Source organism: Varanus komodoensis, unplaced genomic scaffold (assembly GCF_004798865.1).
Source record: "Varanus komodoensis strain SLA01 unplaced genomic scaffold, ASM479886v1 scaffold16, whole genome shotgun sequence".
Classification (NCBI taxonomy): Eukaryota; Metazoa; Chordata; class Lepidosauria; order Squamata; family Varanidae; genus Varanus; species Varanus komodoensis.
The window spans coordinates 1,511,865-1,528,246 of NW_025335468.1; the positions used below are offsets into that span (position 1 = coordinate 1,511,865).

Consider the following 16,382-nt stretch of genomic DNA (forward strand, 5'->3'; position numbering starts at 1 on the left):
ACCGGCCACCAACCTTGTGGCCGGTTTGCAGGGGATGGGGTATGAGGTGAGACTGAGGGAACTGGGTCTCTTCAGCCTGGAGGAGACTCAGAGGGGATATGTTGGCGACATACAGGTATGTGAGGGGATGTCACACGGAGATGGGTAGAGACCTGTTCTCCCCTGCAGAGGAAGGCAGGACACATTCCAACAGAGCAAAGCTCAGGGAGTCAAGGTTCCATTTGGATGTCAGGAAGCATTTCCTGACAGTTAGGACACCGAGGGTGTGGAATGGGCTTCCACGAGAGGTCGTTGAGGCCCCATCAGGGCAGGTGTTCAAGGATAGGCTGGACGTGCACATGGTGGGCATGTCGTGAGCGGAGCCGGCTGGTGCCAGAGGTCAGACTAAATGGCCTGGGAGACCCCTTCTGACACGTTGTTTCTATGTTTCTAATCTCTCCACTAAGGCACCAACTGTATTATCCTTTTGGCACCAGATAAAGATTGCCCTCTAGGTTGAAGCATTTAATAGCTCCTATTGTCATTTAGGGGAGGGGGTTGTATCAGCTGTTTAATTAAATTAATAATAATAGCAAAAGTCATTCCAAATTAGTAAGGAAACACCATGCATTGACATGTTTAGTGTTATATGTATGAACCTTGGACTCATGCACTTCCCTCTTCCTCTGGCATGGCCATGAAGAGGAATTTGGATGCCTCCATTTTTAAATAACTACAGTTAAGCATTGTTTGAACTGGATGGTCTATGATTAGTTTTAACTATGATTTATTAAAATAAGCCAGCTTCATAAGACATGGTTTATTTTTAATATTTTATTGCATTCTAGTCTTTTAACTATTTAACTCTTAGTTAAAAGACTAAAATGCAATTAACTCTTAAAATATAAAATACACACAATATTTAGGATAAAACACAAAACAAACAGTAGAGGAGTAACAGCCATAAAAATCTTGAATTAGATCTCTAAATGCCTGTGAGAAAAAAATAAATCTTTGCCTGGTGCCAGGAAGATAATGTAGAAGATAATGCACCAGGCAAGCCTTAGTGGAAAGGAGAGTCCAAGAGTAAAGAAGGGCCTTTCTCCTGTAGCCAGCTAGTTTCCTTGGGCAGAGGCTCCCAAGATACTGAAAGATTAAGCTATGGCCACTTGAGGTCAAATGCAACCTTGAAAGACCAGCCAACCTATATCACAATGCAAAAATCTTTGGAAACTTCCCCATGACCCCAAAATGTCTTATCAAGGTGGAAAAAACATACCTAGAGCTACAAGGAGCTAACTGTAAATTCTTTAGACTGTATTCCAAATTAGATAAACTCGTGGATTTCTTGAAATTCTCAATATATGGAAAGCAGACTAATTGTGAATATAATATGGCAATTTCCGCATTATACCTGAGCAGTAGTAAACAGTGCAACACCTATGAGGAATGGTACTAAGGAAGTCCCAAAGTACCAGATGGTCATCCAAGCAGCAACATCCAACAGCATGATATGAAGGAATATCAGGAAGAAGAAAAGGCTATTTGGCTTCAGAAGTCCCATCTTCTCAACAGTGGACCGCAGCTCCCGGAAGTCTTGGACTAGCAGTTGCTGTGGGAAAACCCAAAGAGCAGTTCTCTTTTGTGCCAAATGCAAAATACTACCATCTTACAAGTATATATACATACAGAAAGGAAGGATGTAAAGGATGAAATGTACTTAGTAAAGATAGCACTTAGCCTCCTACTAAAACAGGGTGATTGAGAAATAGATTGATCTGACATCAAGGAACACCAGCCTGAAAATCAATCTTTCCAACCAAAAAGTCCCAACAAAACAGACCCCACCCAAAAAGTCCCTGTAACAAGGTCCCTGCAACAACAACAAAACCCAGGAAATGTACAGCCCCTTCAAAAAACAAACAAAACAACAAAAAGCATACCATGCCATGAACACCCCCTCCTGCAAGACGCAGGCAATATGTCCCCCTCCCAAAAAATAAGGTCCAGGCAAAGTATGCAAAGTATGCAGGCATGATAAAAAGTACACAGAAGTCAGGCAACCTCCATCCTCACTCCAACATCAGGGACAGCACTTCTCACAAAAACCCAGACAACGACCTGCCCCTGCACACAAAAACGAGGCAACGTTCCACAAAAAAAATCCCAGGCAACACACAAGGTGAATTCCCAACCTTACCCCACCCAAGCACAATAAAACCAATAAACTCCAAGCGACACACAGACAACTCCAAGCAACCTCCTCTCACAAGCAATAATGATGTCCCCTCCCAAGGCCTACAAGTTTACCAGGAACAGTAGAACCCTTTTCCCCCTTCTTTTTTTAAGGTAGAGCAAGCAGCTCGGTCAAGTTCCCAGCTGCTGCACACTCTGCCTCATCTCCCTGTCCTCCTGGGGCTGAGAGGCATTCTGAAGGAGGAAGAGGGTGTGGTGTCCAGCCAGCGCTCAAGAATAAAAGTGCTGTAAAATCTTCTTGCAAATCACACACTCACAGCTCAAAACTGTTTTGTGGTGGGGGGCTGGAGTATTGGCCCACCCCCAGTATCAAGTTAGGAGTGTGGAGCTGCCCACTGGTATCACATTCCCTTCTTGATTGACAGTTGAAACTTGCACACACATTCTCTTTCAACTGCACCAGCAATTCCAGATCCTTGCCACCTCCCGTCCTCATCACAGCAGGATTGGGACTCACTAGTGTGGGGGAAATGGTGGCCACTTGGAGAGAATGGTGAGGGCTCCTTGGCTGGGTCAGGCCAGCAGGGGAACCTCTCCTATTACTTCCAGATTGGAGATAGTGGCAGGGATGCCCCCTGAGGAACATTCTCTAGGGGGTGGAGCTTGCAGCCTAAGCCTGCCCCCTGAAGGGACCCAAAAAGGTGGCACAGGCTGGATTGCTGAGCCTTGCAGGTCAGAGGATCTGCACCTCTGCCATACACTAATCCCATCATCAAGCACTGCAGTTATCCTTATGGCCAGTCCCAGATAAAAGCAATTTGAGGCCCTGGGCTAGGAGACCTTGGAAGGTCCAAACTTAATAACATCTGGTCATGAGAAATAAAACGTCATTCTCTTCTTTTTCTACTCAATAAAAGTGGGAAATTGCTGAAATTTTAGAGCCAATAAAAAGATTGTTTATAAATTTATAACCTTTAATAAGGTTACAAAAGTACGGAATTACTGAAGACATTTACACAGAACATTTATAGAGGAATCATAGCTATGTTATAACATTTCACTATATACAAAGTCAGAACAGTTTCTTTCAAGCTTTTTTGGATGCAAACTTACTAATTTTCTATGCAGAGAATGCTTAGATCAGACAACCAATCTTGGGCCACTGTTAACTGCAGATCATTCGTTATCCTTTTCAGTCTAGAAAATGATTTTTTCGCCTGGGTACAGCCCTGATCTTTATTGTTACAAATGAAATAACATCAATGGGAATTTTTTAAAAAATCAGCAAGAGGCCAAGGCCCTGCTAGATTATGAGGCCCTGGCCTGCAGCCTGCTCAGTCCATATATATATTTGGCACTGCTTACAGCATGGGGAAAAGCTTCAAACTGCACTGAGGGTTTCAATAAAAAGATGCCAAAAATGGTCTCCCTCTGTCCACAGCATAGGACTATGATCTATGCCAGCATTTATGCGGCTAATCTCTTCTCAACATAAAAGTTTATAAAATTATGGAAAACATCTATGGCTAGGGAGCTGTGTGTCAACTCTATTACAACTACAATGCTTCCTGCCCTGAACATCCCACATTATTTTTAAGATAATCCTGAAGCACACCTCTATACAACAGTTTTCATTAAAATAAATTCTAGTAAACCAAGATGTAAAAGTTTTAGATAACAAAAACCAAATGATCCCCTTTGCCACCAGCAACTGATTTTTTCCAGTCTCAGGGTTAGAATTCCAAGCTTGCAAATTGCTAGTCATCTTATTTCCTGTAAAAGTAAGACTTGTATAATTTAGACATGTACAGATTTTTCTAATGTATGCATGCTGTAAAATGTTTTGTTTTTTCAGTGTGCGATGAGTCTGAATTAAGTTCCAGAAGATGCATATTGGGGAATCGTGCATTAAAATGTGAACCCAGCAAATTTCTCACCCATGGTGAATGGACAACATTCCTCCAGGCCTTCCTGTCCTCCACCATCCCCCAGAGTCAACCTAAGCTCACCCCGACTGCTTCAGTGACTCCATCTAGCCACCTCATCCTCTGTTGCCCCCTTCTTTTGCCATCAATTGTTCCCAGCATTGCATCGCACAGTACAAAATACTGTACTTTGGGTAAAATGAAATAAAATGAAAATGTTTAATCAAAAGCAAATACAGGAAAGAATCTATATTTTTGGTTGCTTGCTATATTGTTTCAGTCATTAGATGGTTTTAGTTTTTACTACTGAATGTAAATGAATTGCTCATTAAGTTATCCTAGAACTGAACAACAGTACCATGTAATATACACAATATATTTGCATCACATTGAAATCTGATTTTTCTTCTCTGCTATTAAAAAAGACACTTCTGACATTTTATGAACACTCACATTTTTGCTGGCCTCAATGCTAGGTTGATCTGGTGCCAGTTCCCCTATCAGCAGTGCATTCAAGAACTTACTCACTTGTGCCTTGTGAAGGTGGAATGCTGTGAATGCATCCTGGGAGACAAAGAAATCACAAAATGGAATGGAATGAAGGGCAAACAAAAACATATGCAGACAAGAATGAAAAAAAAAAAAAACCTTAACGAACTAAGCAGAGCTTCAGTGATATGACATAGTACTTACAGTACCAGTATTTATTTATTTCCTATTTATACTGCCCCACAGCTGATGCTATCTGGGTGGTTAACAAAAATTAAAATTAAACAAAAGTTAAAAAGATACATACACACAAATTAATTAAAAAAAAACCAAATCCATAATAACAATTGCTATTATTCAGCACAGAAGCATAGCAGCAGTAGAAAATAAATTGGAACATATTTTAAAAAAGTTAAAGTTAAAACGTTGGGAAAATAAAAAGGTCTTCACAGGTCCCTAAAGAATACAAGTAGGTGCCAGGTGCACCTCTTTAGGAAGCTCATTCCAAAACTGGGGTACCACAACCAAAAAGGCCCTCCTCCTTGTAGCCACCTACTTCACTTCCTTTGAAAGGGGCTCCTGAAGGACCCCTGAAGATGACCTCAGGGTCCAGCAGGTACATATATTCTTCAGATAACCTGGCCCCAAGCTGTTTAGGGCTTTGAATATTGATACTGGCACTCTGAATCAGGCCTGGATATCAACCAGCAGCCAGTACAGCCGGAAGAGGACTGGCATAAAGTGTACTCATGAGCATAAAGTTTCCACATGAACAGTATTTGTTGCTTCTCTTTGCTGCCTTTCATTCTGTACACAATTGCTGAAAATTTGGTACATGCAGCAAAAATATCCTTTATGTGCAGCTTGTGCATTATGTGCTATATAATGTTCTAAGCAGGAATTTTGTATTGTTAAATATAGGCTTCTCTTCCCTGACTACTCCCAACCATCACAGAGGTTAAAATATTGCTTATATCACTGACCATATAGCAACTTTATTGGAAAAAAACGGTTTCAGGTTGAGTCTATTCATATCTGAAGCATCACAGCTTTCTCACTCTGTTGTCCCTATTACTTCGGGTATACAGACACACTGTTTTGTGGATAAACAATTTGTAGACATGTAGGTGATGTCTGCATTCCAAAACCAAATGATCAACAATAGTGCATTCAATTTATTATTATGGATTCAGATGTTTTAAAATAAACAGATTTTAAAATATGAAGAATTTGATATAAAACATCTTTCAGTAACATTTATAAAATGTTGAGCACAGTAATATAACATGGCTATGTAATACACTGACCCTTTTGGCAAGATATGTGTGATCATGTACCCATATCTATTCCTGTTCATGCATAATTTTCCCATTACTGTGTTTCCCCGAAAATAAGACTGGGTCTTATATTAATTTTTGCTCCAAAAGATGCATTAGGGCTTATTTTCAAGTGATGTCTTATTTTTTCTTATGAAAGCTGTAAGATTCTTGCCCCATAAGTCCTCCACGATTCCTTTCTTGTACTCGATGGAACAGCTCTTTTTTTTTTGCACTTATCTTGTCTGGGGGTCAAAATATTATTCCCTTTAAATCTACTATTAAATCAAGTGTTAATTGAAGACTTACGAGGCAGGAGTGGCAACACACAAGTGTATTAATTATGAAACACGTCCATTCGTTATCAAGTGTGCATGTTATTTGTGTGTTCTGTCTGTACACACAAATAACACACAAATAGGTCATTTGGCAATGAGTCTCGAGTTCATCTGTTTACATCAGGGGTCTCAAACTCAACTTACCTGGGGGCAGTCTGGGTGAGGCTGGGCCACATCAAGTATTCCACCACCACGGTGGTGGTGGGCTGCTCATCGCACGGCCGGCCCGGGCGCCGCTGGCGCTTCGAAGGCCGCAGGGCCCCTCCCCCGTGCCCCACCCCTCCCGGCAATTGGCCCGCGGGCCGCGAGTTTGAGACCCCTGGTTTACACAGACATTTACCTCTCGTCCAAAGGCACCCGCTTGGGTATTTACAGATACTTAGTTATAATGTATATTATAATTTATTTTAAGTAGTAATGTCAACAATATTATTTATATTTAATTATATATTAACATGATTCATAATTCAGTACATCCATCGTGTGTTGCAACAGACGTACTACCGTGTTTCCCCGTCCGCCTGGCTGAAGATCTTAACTGGGGCTTATTTTGGGGGTAGGGCTTATATTACGAGCATCCTGAAAAATCATGCTAGGGCTTATTTTCTGGTTAGGTCTTATTTTTGGGAAAATATGGTATAAAGCTGACAATCAACACCTTCCATATCTTTATGTATGCCTTCTACACCCACTACTTACATGCATCCCTGGCTGAATATCTGCCTCCACAACAAATACACATCTTCTTTCTAAACTCAGAGAGAACAAATAACTAGAAAGTTTTCTAAGTATGGGCAAAGGTTCGATCTTTTTTTAAAGAAAACTCCCACTGCAAAGAGTCAGCTTGCTGTTGCCATTTGCTGAAATAGAATTTTCATTTAATCCCAAATCATACTCCTCCACACAACCCAAGTTTCAGTCCTCTTCCATTCTAGTCATTTATTCAACTGCCACCACTCTCAGTGCAAAGTAGTACAGGACATTTCTAGAAATCTACTTGGTACTAAGTAATGAAAGAACAGCTAACAGAATATCAAAACAGAAAACATCAATGCAGATGGGAAAACTAGGACCCAGTTCACACAATAATCCATTGCTTAAACACTTTCACTTTTAATTAACATCCCATGAGCAATTTCCTCATAAGTTGCTGAGCATATTGTCTAACACAGACCCCTGGGTTGCTTAGGGGCTAAACAAACCAGCAGTTAACCAGAGTGTGTTCCTGTTAGTTTAACTGACAGGTTGCTGAGCCCCAGCACTCTGGGTTCAGATGTCACAATACGCGACCTAGAGGAAGTCCTGGTAGGCTGCTGATTAAAAGCAGAAAAAACAGGCAAACAAGGAAAGTTTAGCTCCTTTTTCCCCACTTGTGCACAACAGTCTATGTGTTGTTTAGCATATGGGCTATAACGCCATGAGAACTAGGTCCCTGTTGGACTTGTAAACAGTCAATTAGCCTGTGTGCCAGGTGAAAATTACCTCCAGACAACCAAGAAGATAAGTATTACAATAGTTTCCATCTTTTCAGCCACATATTACAAATATATGTGGGTTAGTGGAGGATAATTTTTTATAGGCTAGTAAGTTTTTATCAGCTAGTAAGTTTCAGAGGCACATTTGCAGGGCTGAGTTAGCCTCTTTAGGTAGCATCTGATGAAACCATTGATTAAATCATTTATTTAAAGCCTTTATATACCATTCTTTAGCATAAGCTATCAGAATAGTGTATAAACTCTCAGAATGGATATTAGAAAATAATAGGGTTTATATAAAAGGGTTTTTAAATTTAAAAATAACACAACCCTGTAACATCTGACACTGCAATCCTAACCATCTTTATTAAACAAATTCCATTGATTTCAATGGATTTTACTTATGGCACATGATCTACTTTCTTTGGACAGCAGTGACTCATGTGAGAAGAAACAGGCGCAGAAATAGAAAAATAGAGATTCAGAGACAAGAAAAAGCACAACATAGATCCCCCTGCAGCTAAATAAATGAACTCAATCCTGCCTGAAACACCCCTCAGCAATTCGATCTTACAAAAATCGTTATGCTTAATATCATGCCACTTTGACATCAGAAGTCAATTCGTGGATATTTGAATAAGCATGACAATGAGAGCAAAGGGTATTAAGAAGTAGTTTCAAGACCTCGCTCTAATAATGTCAGTAAAAGAAGCCGCCATCCCCCTGAGGTGAAAGCCACAGTCCCGACTGCATAAGGACGTGTTGATGGCCTCCCCTCAAAACCCTGCAACACCACGCCGAACAGCAAAACCATTCGACATCGAGATGAATCTAGGATCATTCACGGATTTACTTCGCTTTACAACCGCCCGATTCCTACTGTCGGAGAAGAGCAGTCGTAATTCGGATCTCATTTGGGAGAAAGCGGCGAGGAGGGGTGCGCGATGCTTTTGTTATAGGAGAGGCTGTTCCAATAACCTCGCCACCCGCTTCTCACCGTGGCATCCTGCCCGGCATAGTGGCTAATCACTCTGGGCCCTCCGGGGTGCAGCTTGCAGAAAGTGCTGATGTCGTAGACCTTCCTGTCGATCACTAGCCACCGCTCCCGAAGATAAGGCTGGGTCCGACCCGTGCGCAGCTCGATCTCTTTCCAGGTGAAAAAACGGCCGGAACAGATCTCGCTGCTGCCTCTCGTAATATGCTCCTTCCCAACTCCCACCCCATTCTCCTGCAGCGGGGAAGCCATCGCAGCCTAAGTATTTTGTTTGCGGGGCTCACTTCCCGCAGACTCGCTCGCTGCGCTTTCGCCGCACCCACGGTACGAACTGAAACAGCGCGCTCAGTCAAGCGCCTTTTTCAGGGACCGACGCCTCAGAATCTGATTGGCTTGTCGTACAGTCGGGAAATTCCACTTGCTACTGGGAGCTTCTCTTAATGCACGCAGGCTCTGGGATCAGCGACGCCGGCTCAAGAGACCAAACTCTCTTATTTCGCTCAACGGGACTGCGCTCCTGCAATTCCCCCTCTCGACTAAGAGAGCAACGGAGCAATAGCAGGCATGCCTCCCCCGAAGTAATCCCTACGGGGTTCGGTGGGACTTATTTCCAAGTGCGGGTGTGCAAAAAAGCACGGTTATTTATTTATTTATTTATTTATACATACATACCACCCAACTCTACATACATACCACCCAACTCGAGACTCTACTTTTATTTTTTATTTGCTTGTAGCCTTTGTATGCTTATTAAACAGCATTGATATGCTACCCAGATCTTTTCAGATGCTTTCTGAGCGGCTTATTTCGTCCTGAGTTTCTGCTTTTGTCTCAGGTTTGGCAGGTTTTAGAAGCTTATGAACACAGGTTGACTTATGCACCTCACAGAATCTGATTTTGCAATATCCCAAACTTTCCGACTTTCCCCTATGTCTTCTATATTTAGTTGCTTTGCTTGACAGTTTAGACTAGAGCATCATTTTCTGGGGGTCTTCTAATGACAGTCCATGTAGTTTTCTGTTGATTTGGAGAGGAAGGGCTCAGAGATCATTCCTCCCCAGCTCAGCTCATCGCTCCCACCCATTGTGATTAGACTAGTGATTACTATTGTCCTCATCATGTTTCCGGGAAATGGGCACAGACAAATATTCTGACATAAAAGTCTATCCTTCCCTGACATTATGCCATCAAAAAGAGATCAAATTCCAGTGGATATCCAAAGGTCTCAGTATTTTCTCAGGCATTTTCTGTGAGGCCTTGTAGCAGTGTAGTTATTTCTGACCAACATGTCCTCCTGTTGTTTTGGACTTCTCGGTGCCATCAGAATGCCTACATCATCAAGAATGCAGGATGCCATAGTCAGAGCTGACCTTGAGGCAGAGTGAAGTGTCTGCTTGGGGAATAGGTTAGGAAGAGTGGTGGATCAGGGCCCTAGCTTGCTTCTCTTCTCCCATCCTATCACTATCTGCCACCCTCCCACCCTGATGCCACCATGTCAGTGCTAATGCTGGTGCTACTCTCCCTGATCTTTGCTGCTGTGGGAGATGCTTTCATCACACCTCTAGTCCAACACTTCATTTTAGGAACTTGCTGCAGAGGAGATTATGTAAGGGAGCCACTTGGCAAGCACAGCAAACCCCTGTGCAAATATTCTAATTGTTTAAAAAAATTAATTTTAGCCTGACTTTTGCAAGTGCCTAATTCATGGGGCTATCCATATGAATTAATGTGGATATCTGTAGCCATGTGATATCAGAGAACTTTAAACACAAAAGGAGGAGCAAAGCAAAAAGAAGTGTGCCCCTTCCACTTGCTTTATAATGAATAACTGAAATCTCAAATTAATAGAAGGCTGCATCACAAGCTTATATTCATACTTAATTGTAGGCATTGTGTCAGAATTACCAGGAGCTCAAATGGGATGTGCCATTCCTAGAAGATTTGCAAAATGAGTTCCACTCTTTTCAGGGACTCTTTCAGGAACTTACAGTTAAAATCCAAAATGCACCAGACACACAATTCAGGGTGCATAAAAAACAGATTGGCATTTCAGACTGGCAATTTTCTGTGCATGCAGTTCAAATAGCTAGTTTTCTGATGAATAGACAAGGTGTTTGACATGTCCCAGTGCAATGATCCCTAGTACTGTAAAGAGCCATCTTGCAATCCATTGGAGGCTTAAGTAAAGACAGAATAATGTAAGACCAGAGAAAAGGTTGGATAGGGAGAAAAGGTGCAATAGACCCAAACTCAGAACATTAGAGTCACTTTCAGGATCCCTCTGGACTGGTCAGGCCATCACCACACTGATTCACCAGGTTGGCCCACTTAATGTGGATGAAGTATCAGCAATGCCCCCTAAGTTTTGCAGGTGTCCCTAAGATAGTAGGTAGCATCTCAGGAATATGCCAAACTTCTAATTGTTCTTTGACAGATTAACTTATCTGTCAAAGAGTAAAGATCTGTCTTTATGGTGGGATTCCTAAAGGTGAAACATTTATTTTGAACAGGAAAGTATACAGGCATATAGATGCTTTTAGACTAAGTAAATTTCTTACCTCCACTTCTGCGAAACCTCAGCCTGATCAACTGAGATTCCTGGTTTGATTTGCAGGCTCCCCTTCTCCTGCCTTTCTTAGCTCCCCACACTCTACCTTCCGCATGGTTTCTTAAATGTTTTTCTTTCAATTGCCTCTCTGGTTGCTAGTTCTTTTCTTTCTAGTGCTGCTTTTCTGTGGCCACCATTCGACTAATTTTTTGCACCCAGCCAAACCAGCCCCAGTGCCCTGAGCAAGGAGAGCCTTTGGTGTGTCTCCTGTTATGCAGGGTTATGCAAAGATGTATTGGGCCTGGTGCAAATGTGATGGTGGGAGCCATGCTGCTGCCCATGCTATCAATGTAGATGTATATAAAGCTGGGGCCCCATTCAAGTGTTCTTTGATGTACAGACTACCTCTGCATATTCTCACCATCAGTTCCTCCTTGCCCTGGGATCCAGCAAAATGGTAGTTGTAATTTACTTACGAGGGGATAAGGAAATAGGGACTGGGTCATGCTTCCCTTGAGTACCTCTTCCAAATTCCAAATGCTTTCTGGCAGAGCTGCTCTCTGCTTCCTGGACTTCAGTCTCACAGGCCTCCTGGCTATGGCCCACTGCTACTCTTCTCTACCACTCACTGGGGAAGGATTCCACCCTTAAGGCCAGACTCGTATGCCTTTCTCTGTGGTAACTGTCACAGAAAATTGCTTTTCAGTGGCACCTTGCCTGGAAATTGTGGCATTCACATACTCTTTTGCTAGTAGGCCTGGAGCTCTTCAAGTGACAAGAACATCCATGGGCACAGGTGGTCTGTCTCTGGGATGGAGTGCTGGAACAAAGAACAGGAGCAGCTGCTGCCTTTGCACCTGGCTGGTGGACCCTTCCCACAGGTAGATCAGGCTGAGCTAGAGGGATCTTTCCCCTCTTAATCTGTGATGCAGTTCTTATGGGAAGGATAGCAGGGTGATATGTCACATTAATAAAATAAATAACAACAATAAAATAATAGTACCATAAATTTCATGGTACTTCTGAGTGCATTGGTTGGACATTAATAAAATAAAATTTTATTGTATTAATTAAAATTAATAAATATTAATTTTATGAATGTTAATGAAATAAAATAATAGAAGTATTAAACGATGATGATGATGATGAACAATAATAAAATAATAGAAGTACCATAAATTTCATGGTACTTCTGAGTGTATAGGTTGGACAGAGGGGTTTATAATAGTATTATAATAATTTATAATTATTTTATGTAGGGGTTTCCTGAGACATGAAAATTATTTCAAAGGTTTCTCCAAGGTAAAAAGGTTGAGAAAGGCTAGTATAGACATTCCAGTGTTTATTAATATTGAAGATGGAGATTACACTGCCATCAAAGAGAGGCTTGCTAAAGTGGTTCTGATCCTGCACTGTAGCCAAAAGCAATGTATCCTGCATTTATAGTTTCAGTGCTTTCCAATGGGCCAAGTGGAATTGAGGATATGTCTTTTCCTGTAGATGAAAACAAATGTTATTTTCCTGGAAAGTAAGAATGAAAGGGCAGCCTCTCACCCAAAGCAGAGGATATGCCATTAACTTGGCTTCAAATTATATGCAGGGTGCCCTAAACATCACTGCCTGCCAGCCAAGCATTAGTCACAAGAAGTGAAATGGCAGCCAGGAGACAGGGAACTTGGATGGAGGAAGATGTCGGGAGGAAACCCCCATAAGCTTCCCTGCCCAGAGAGTACGCCTGTCCTCCCAGGCCAAGGGCTACTCACTTCTCCTGCAGTCACAGGTGCATGAGCACACTCCTGGCTGCAGTGGGTGGGGGAGGAGAGGCAAAAGCAAGCAAGGGAAAAAGTATGACCAAGCAACGAGCAAGGAAGCATGCTTTTGCCTGAAGCAGCGACCTCGCCAGTAACCTTGGAAGCCACTTGGAGGAGCCTTGATGGGTGGAGCCTCTAGTGAAACACTGTTTAGCCTTTTTGCAAAAATACCAGGCCCTTCATTTTCTCACTTCTTTTGCAAAAGCAGGCCAGACATCTCCTGTACTCATCTACGCAGCTGCTAAGTAGTGGATCCTTCCCACAGGCAGGTGAAAAAGCTAAGTAGTATGTCTACTTGAGCTCTGCTGGCTAGCAAAGCACCCAGGATGGCCAGAAGGCTAGTATGGAGAGTAAGGCCAAGAGGGGCTGACAGAATGACCCATGGGGACCAGAAGAACAATGCTGCTATTGTGTTTTTGGTAAGAAAGGGACAGAGAAAACAGCAATGGTTGGTGCTGCTTGAGGCAGGAAGAACTGTGTGGGTCTGAGGAAAAATGCCTTGCTGGTGAATGCCTGTCCTCCACCATCCCCCGGAGTCCACCTCATCCTCTGTCATCCCCTTCTTCTTTTGCCATCTATTGTTCCCAGCATTAGACTCTTCTCCAGGGAGTCTTTCCTTCTCATTAGGTGGCCAAAGTATTTGAGTTTCATCTTCAGTATCTGGCCTTCTAAAGAGCAGTCAGGGTTGATCTCCTCTAGGACTGACTGGTTTGATTGCCTTGCGGTCCAAGGGACTCGCAGGAGTCTCCTCCAGCACCACAATTCAAAGGCCTCAATCCTTTTGCGCTCAGCCTTCCTTATCGCCCAGCTTTCACAGCCATACATTGCAACTGGGAAAACCATAGCCTTGACTATACGCACTTTTGTTGGCAGGGTGATGTCTCTGCTTTTTAGTATGCTGTCTAGATTTGCCATAGCTTTCTTGCCCAGGAGCAAGCGTCTTTTAATTTCTTGGCTGCAGTCCCTATCTGCGGTGATCTTGGAGCCCAGGAAAATAAAATCTACCTCCATTTCTTCCCCATCTATTTGCCAGGAAGTGAGAGGACCGGATGCCATGATCTTAGTTTTCTTAATGTTGAGTTTCAAGCCAACTTTTGCGCTCTCCTCCTTCACCCGCATCAAGAGGCTCTTTAGTTCCTCTTCACTTTCTGCCATGAGAGTGGTATCATCTGCATATCTGAGGTTGTTGATACCCTATCAAATCTTTCATGAAAGGAAGAGTCAATCGATGCGGCAGACTTCATTGCTGTCTTTGCTGGCCCCATCTGTTCCAGCTGACTGGGGCCTACGTTGCAGGGGGTACTGTGTACATGACTTGGTGCTAAATGCTTTAGGGATGCTAGCTAGCTTACAGTACTTATATTTTGTTGCAACAATAAAGTGTCTCCTTGTAAGTAAACTTAGAAGCTGGCATAGGCATTTCCTTGGGATCACAAAGAACTTCTTGGCCCAAAGCCAAGGCAGTACATGCATGTGAAAAACAGACCCTTGAATATGGCTTGATAGCTAATAGGCAGTGAATGTAGGTTGTTTGACACAGGTGTAACACGTATATAACACAGGACACATTGTCACTGATGCATTTTGTGCTAGCTGCATCTTTGCACTAGCTGAACCAGGAACATGGGCACCTCACATGGAGTGCATTACAGTAATTGATTGTGAATTTACCAGTGTATGGCTTGTACCAATGGCTTATTAATGAGATATATTTATTAAACCTTATTATCCAAACGTCATTTTAATTGCTAATATTATTTGCTTATTTTATTCTTTGGCCAGGGCAACTTATTTTATATTGTTAATTCATTTTATATTTTTAGTGTATTATATTTTAATTGATGTTTTGTGAGCCGCCCCGAGGCTTCGGTGAATGGGGCGGCATAGAAATTTTCTAAATAAATAAATAAATAAATAAGCTCACTGCTGGAGAAAATTCTTGGGAGTTTGAGTTGGAAAATTCAGTGGAACACTCATGTCCCCCATGCTTGCTGTCCTTTAATGGAGCCCTGAAGCGACCGTCTGATGCTGCTATGTAATTTTGCCTAATATGTGTTGGCCCAATGTACAAGTGTTGGACTGGGGACCTGGGGGATGCAGGTCCTAATCCCTAATTGGCCGTGAAGCTCATTGGGTGCCTTTGGGCCAGCCACTCATTCTCAGATGAACCTACCTCACAGGGTGGTTGTTGTGAGGATAAGAAATGGAGTGGAGGAGAACTATGTAAGCTGCCTTTGGTTCTTTGCAAGAGGAAAGGAATCATAGAAGGTGGGCTATAACTGTGATGTACTACTACTACTAATAATATTTTTCAAAGTTCAAAAAGTTTATTGTACTAGCCAAAGGCATTGACAAATACATTAAAATTGCACATCTGTGCAAAGACAACAACATGAAGAATTTCAAACAATATAAAATATAAATAGGTTAAAATATACTATGAACAGAAACCCATCTTTAACTTAACTCTGAATCTCCAATGTAGTTTATAGCAATTTTGTTGGATTCTCTCTTCCGGATCTTTTTTGCTGCCAAAGTAAATGAAGCAACTTCATGTGGCACGTAACTATAATAATAGTATAATAAAACATCCTAGTTAATACTTGAGAACAATAATCTTGAGCAATCTCATCCTCAGAGCCCTGTAGAGAATTCACTGAGATGTGTCAGAATGATATCAGGGTATTAAAGCCATCTGGACTTTAATTCAGTGCCTTAAAGATTGTGCAAAGCCTTCTAGAAGATGGCAGCAGTAGGAAAGTCATAAAGATATGAAGACACAAAAGGGCTTAGTCATGCACAAACTCCTGTGCCAGCGTTCAAACAAATATTTTAAAGAGCATTTGGTAGGTGTCTTTCATGAGCCCTTCCATGCACACATACACATTTTTTAAAAGGCAACTTCTGTACCAAAATGGAATTTCAAGGATTTAGTAGAACAGTAACCCTAAAAGCCAAAAGTGACTAGAGGGTTAGTCCAATTAGTTTCTCAATTCCTGACCAGAGCCTGTTCCAAAATTAACCAGTTTCCTCCTATTAATTATCCCATTAATCAATCCTCATTACCACCATTAATTAAATAAATTGAAAATGAAATAAAATGGTGAGGGTGAGCCATGTCAGACTATATTGATCTCTTTTCCCATTCCATCCCTGCCCTATGTAGGCAGAAGCAAGAACTTCTCTCACCCCACTGGCCCATCTCACATAGACACACACTCAGAAGAAGATTCAAATGAAAGCAATTTAGGAGGCCCCACAGAGTGTGATCCCTCCATGCAAGAGAATTAAGGACAGGGATTGAAAATTGA

At 42.1% G+C, this 16,382-nt stretch overlaps 1 protein-coding gene across 1 annotated transcript in view; it reads right to left on the reverse strand.

Annotated features, from left to right (window-relative positions):
• Window positions 1–8,964, reverse strand: part of LOC123021212 (acyl-CoA (8-3)-desaturase-like) — a 17,259-nt gene extending 8,295 nt beyond the window's left edge. Inside the window, exons 1-3 of the mRNA XM_044425800.1 lie at window positions 8,716–8,964; window positions 4,554–4,664; window positions 1,394–1,591 (exon numbers count right to left, since the gene is read on the reverse strand). Of these exons, the coding sequence (XP_044281735.1) occupies window positions 1,394–1,591; window positions 4,554–4,664; window positions 8,716–8,964 (558 nt within the window). The remainder of the gene's footprint in view (window positions 1–1,393; window positions 1,592–4,553; window positions 4,665–8,715) is intronic.
• Window positions 8,965–16,382: the final 7,418 nt, after the last annotated feature.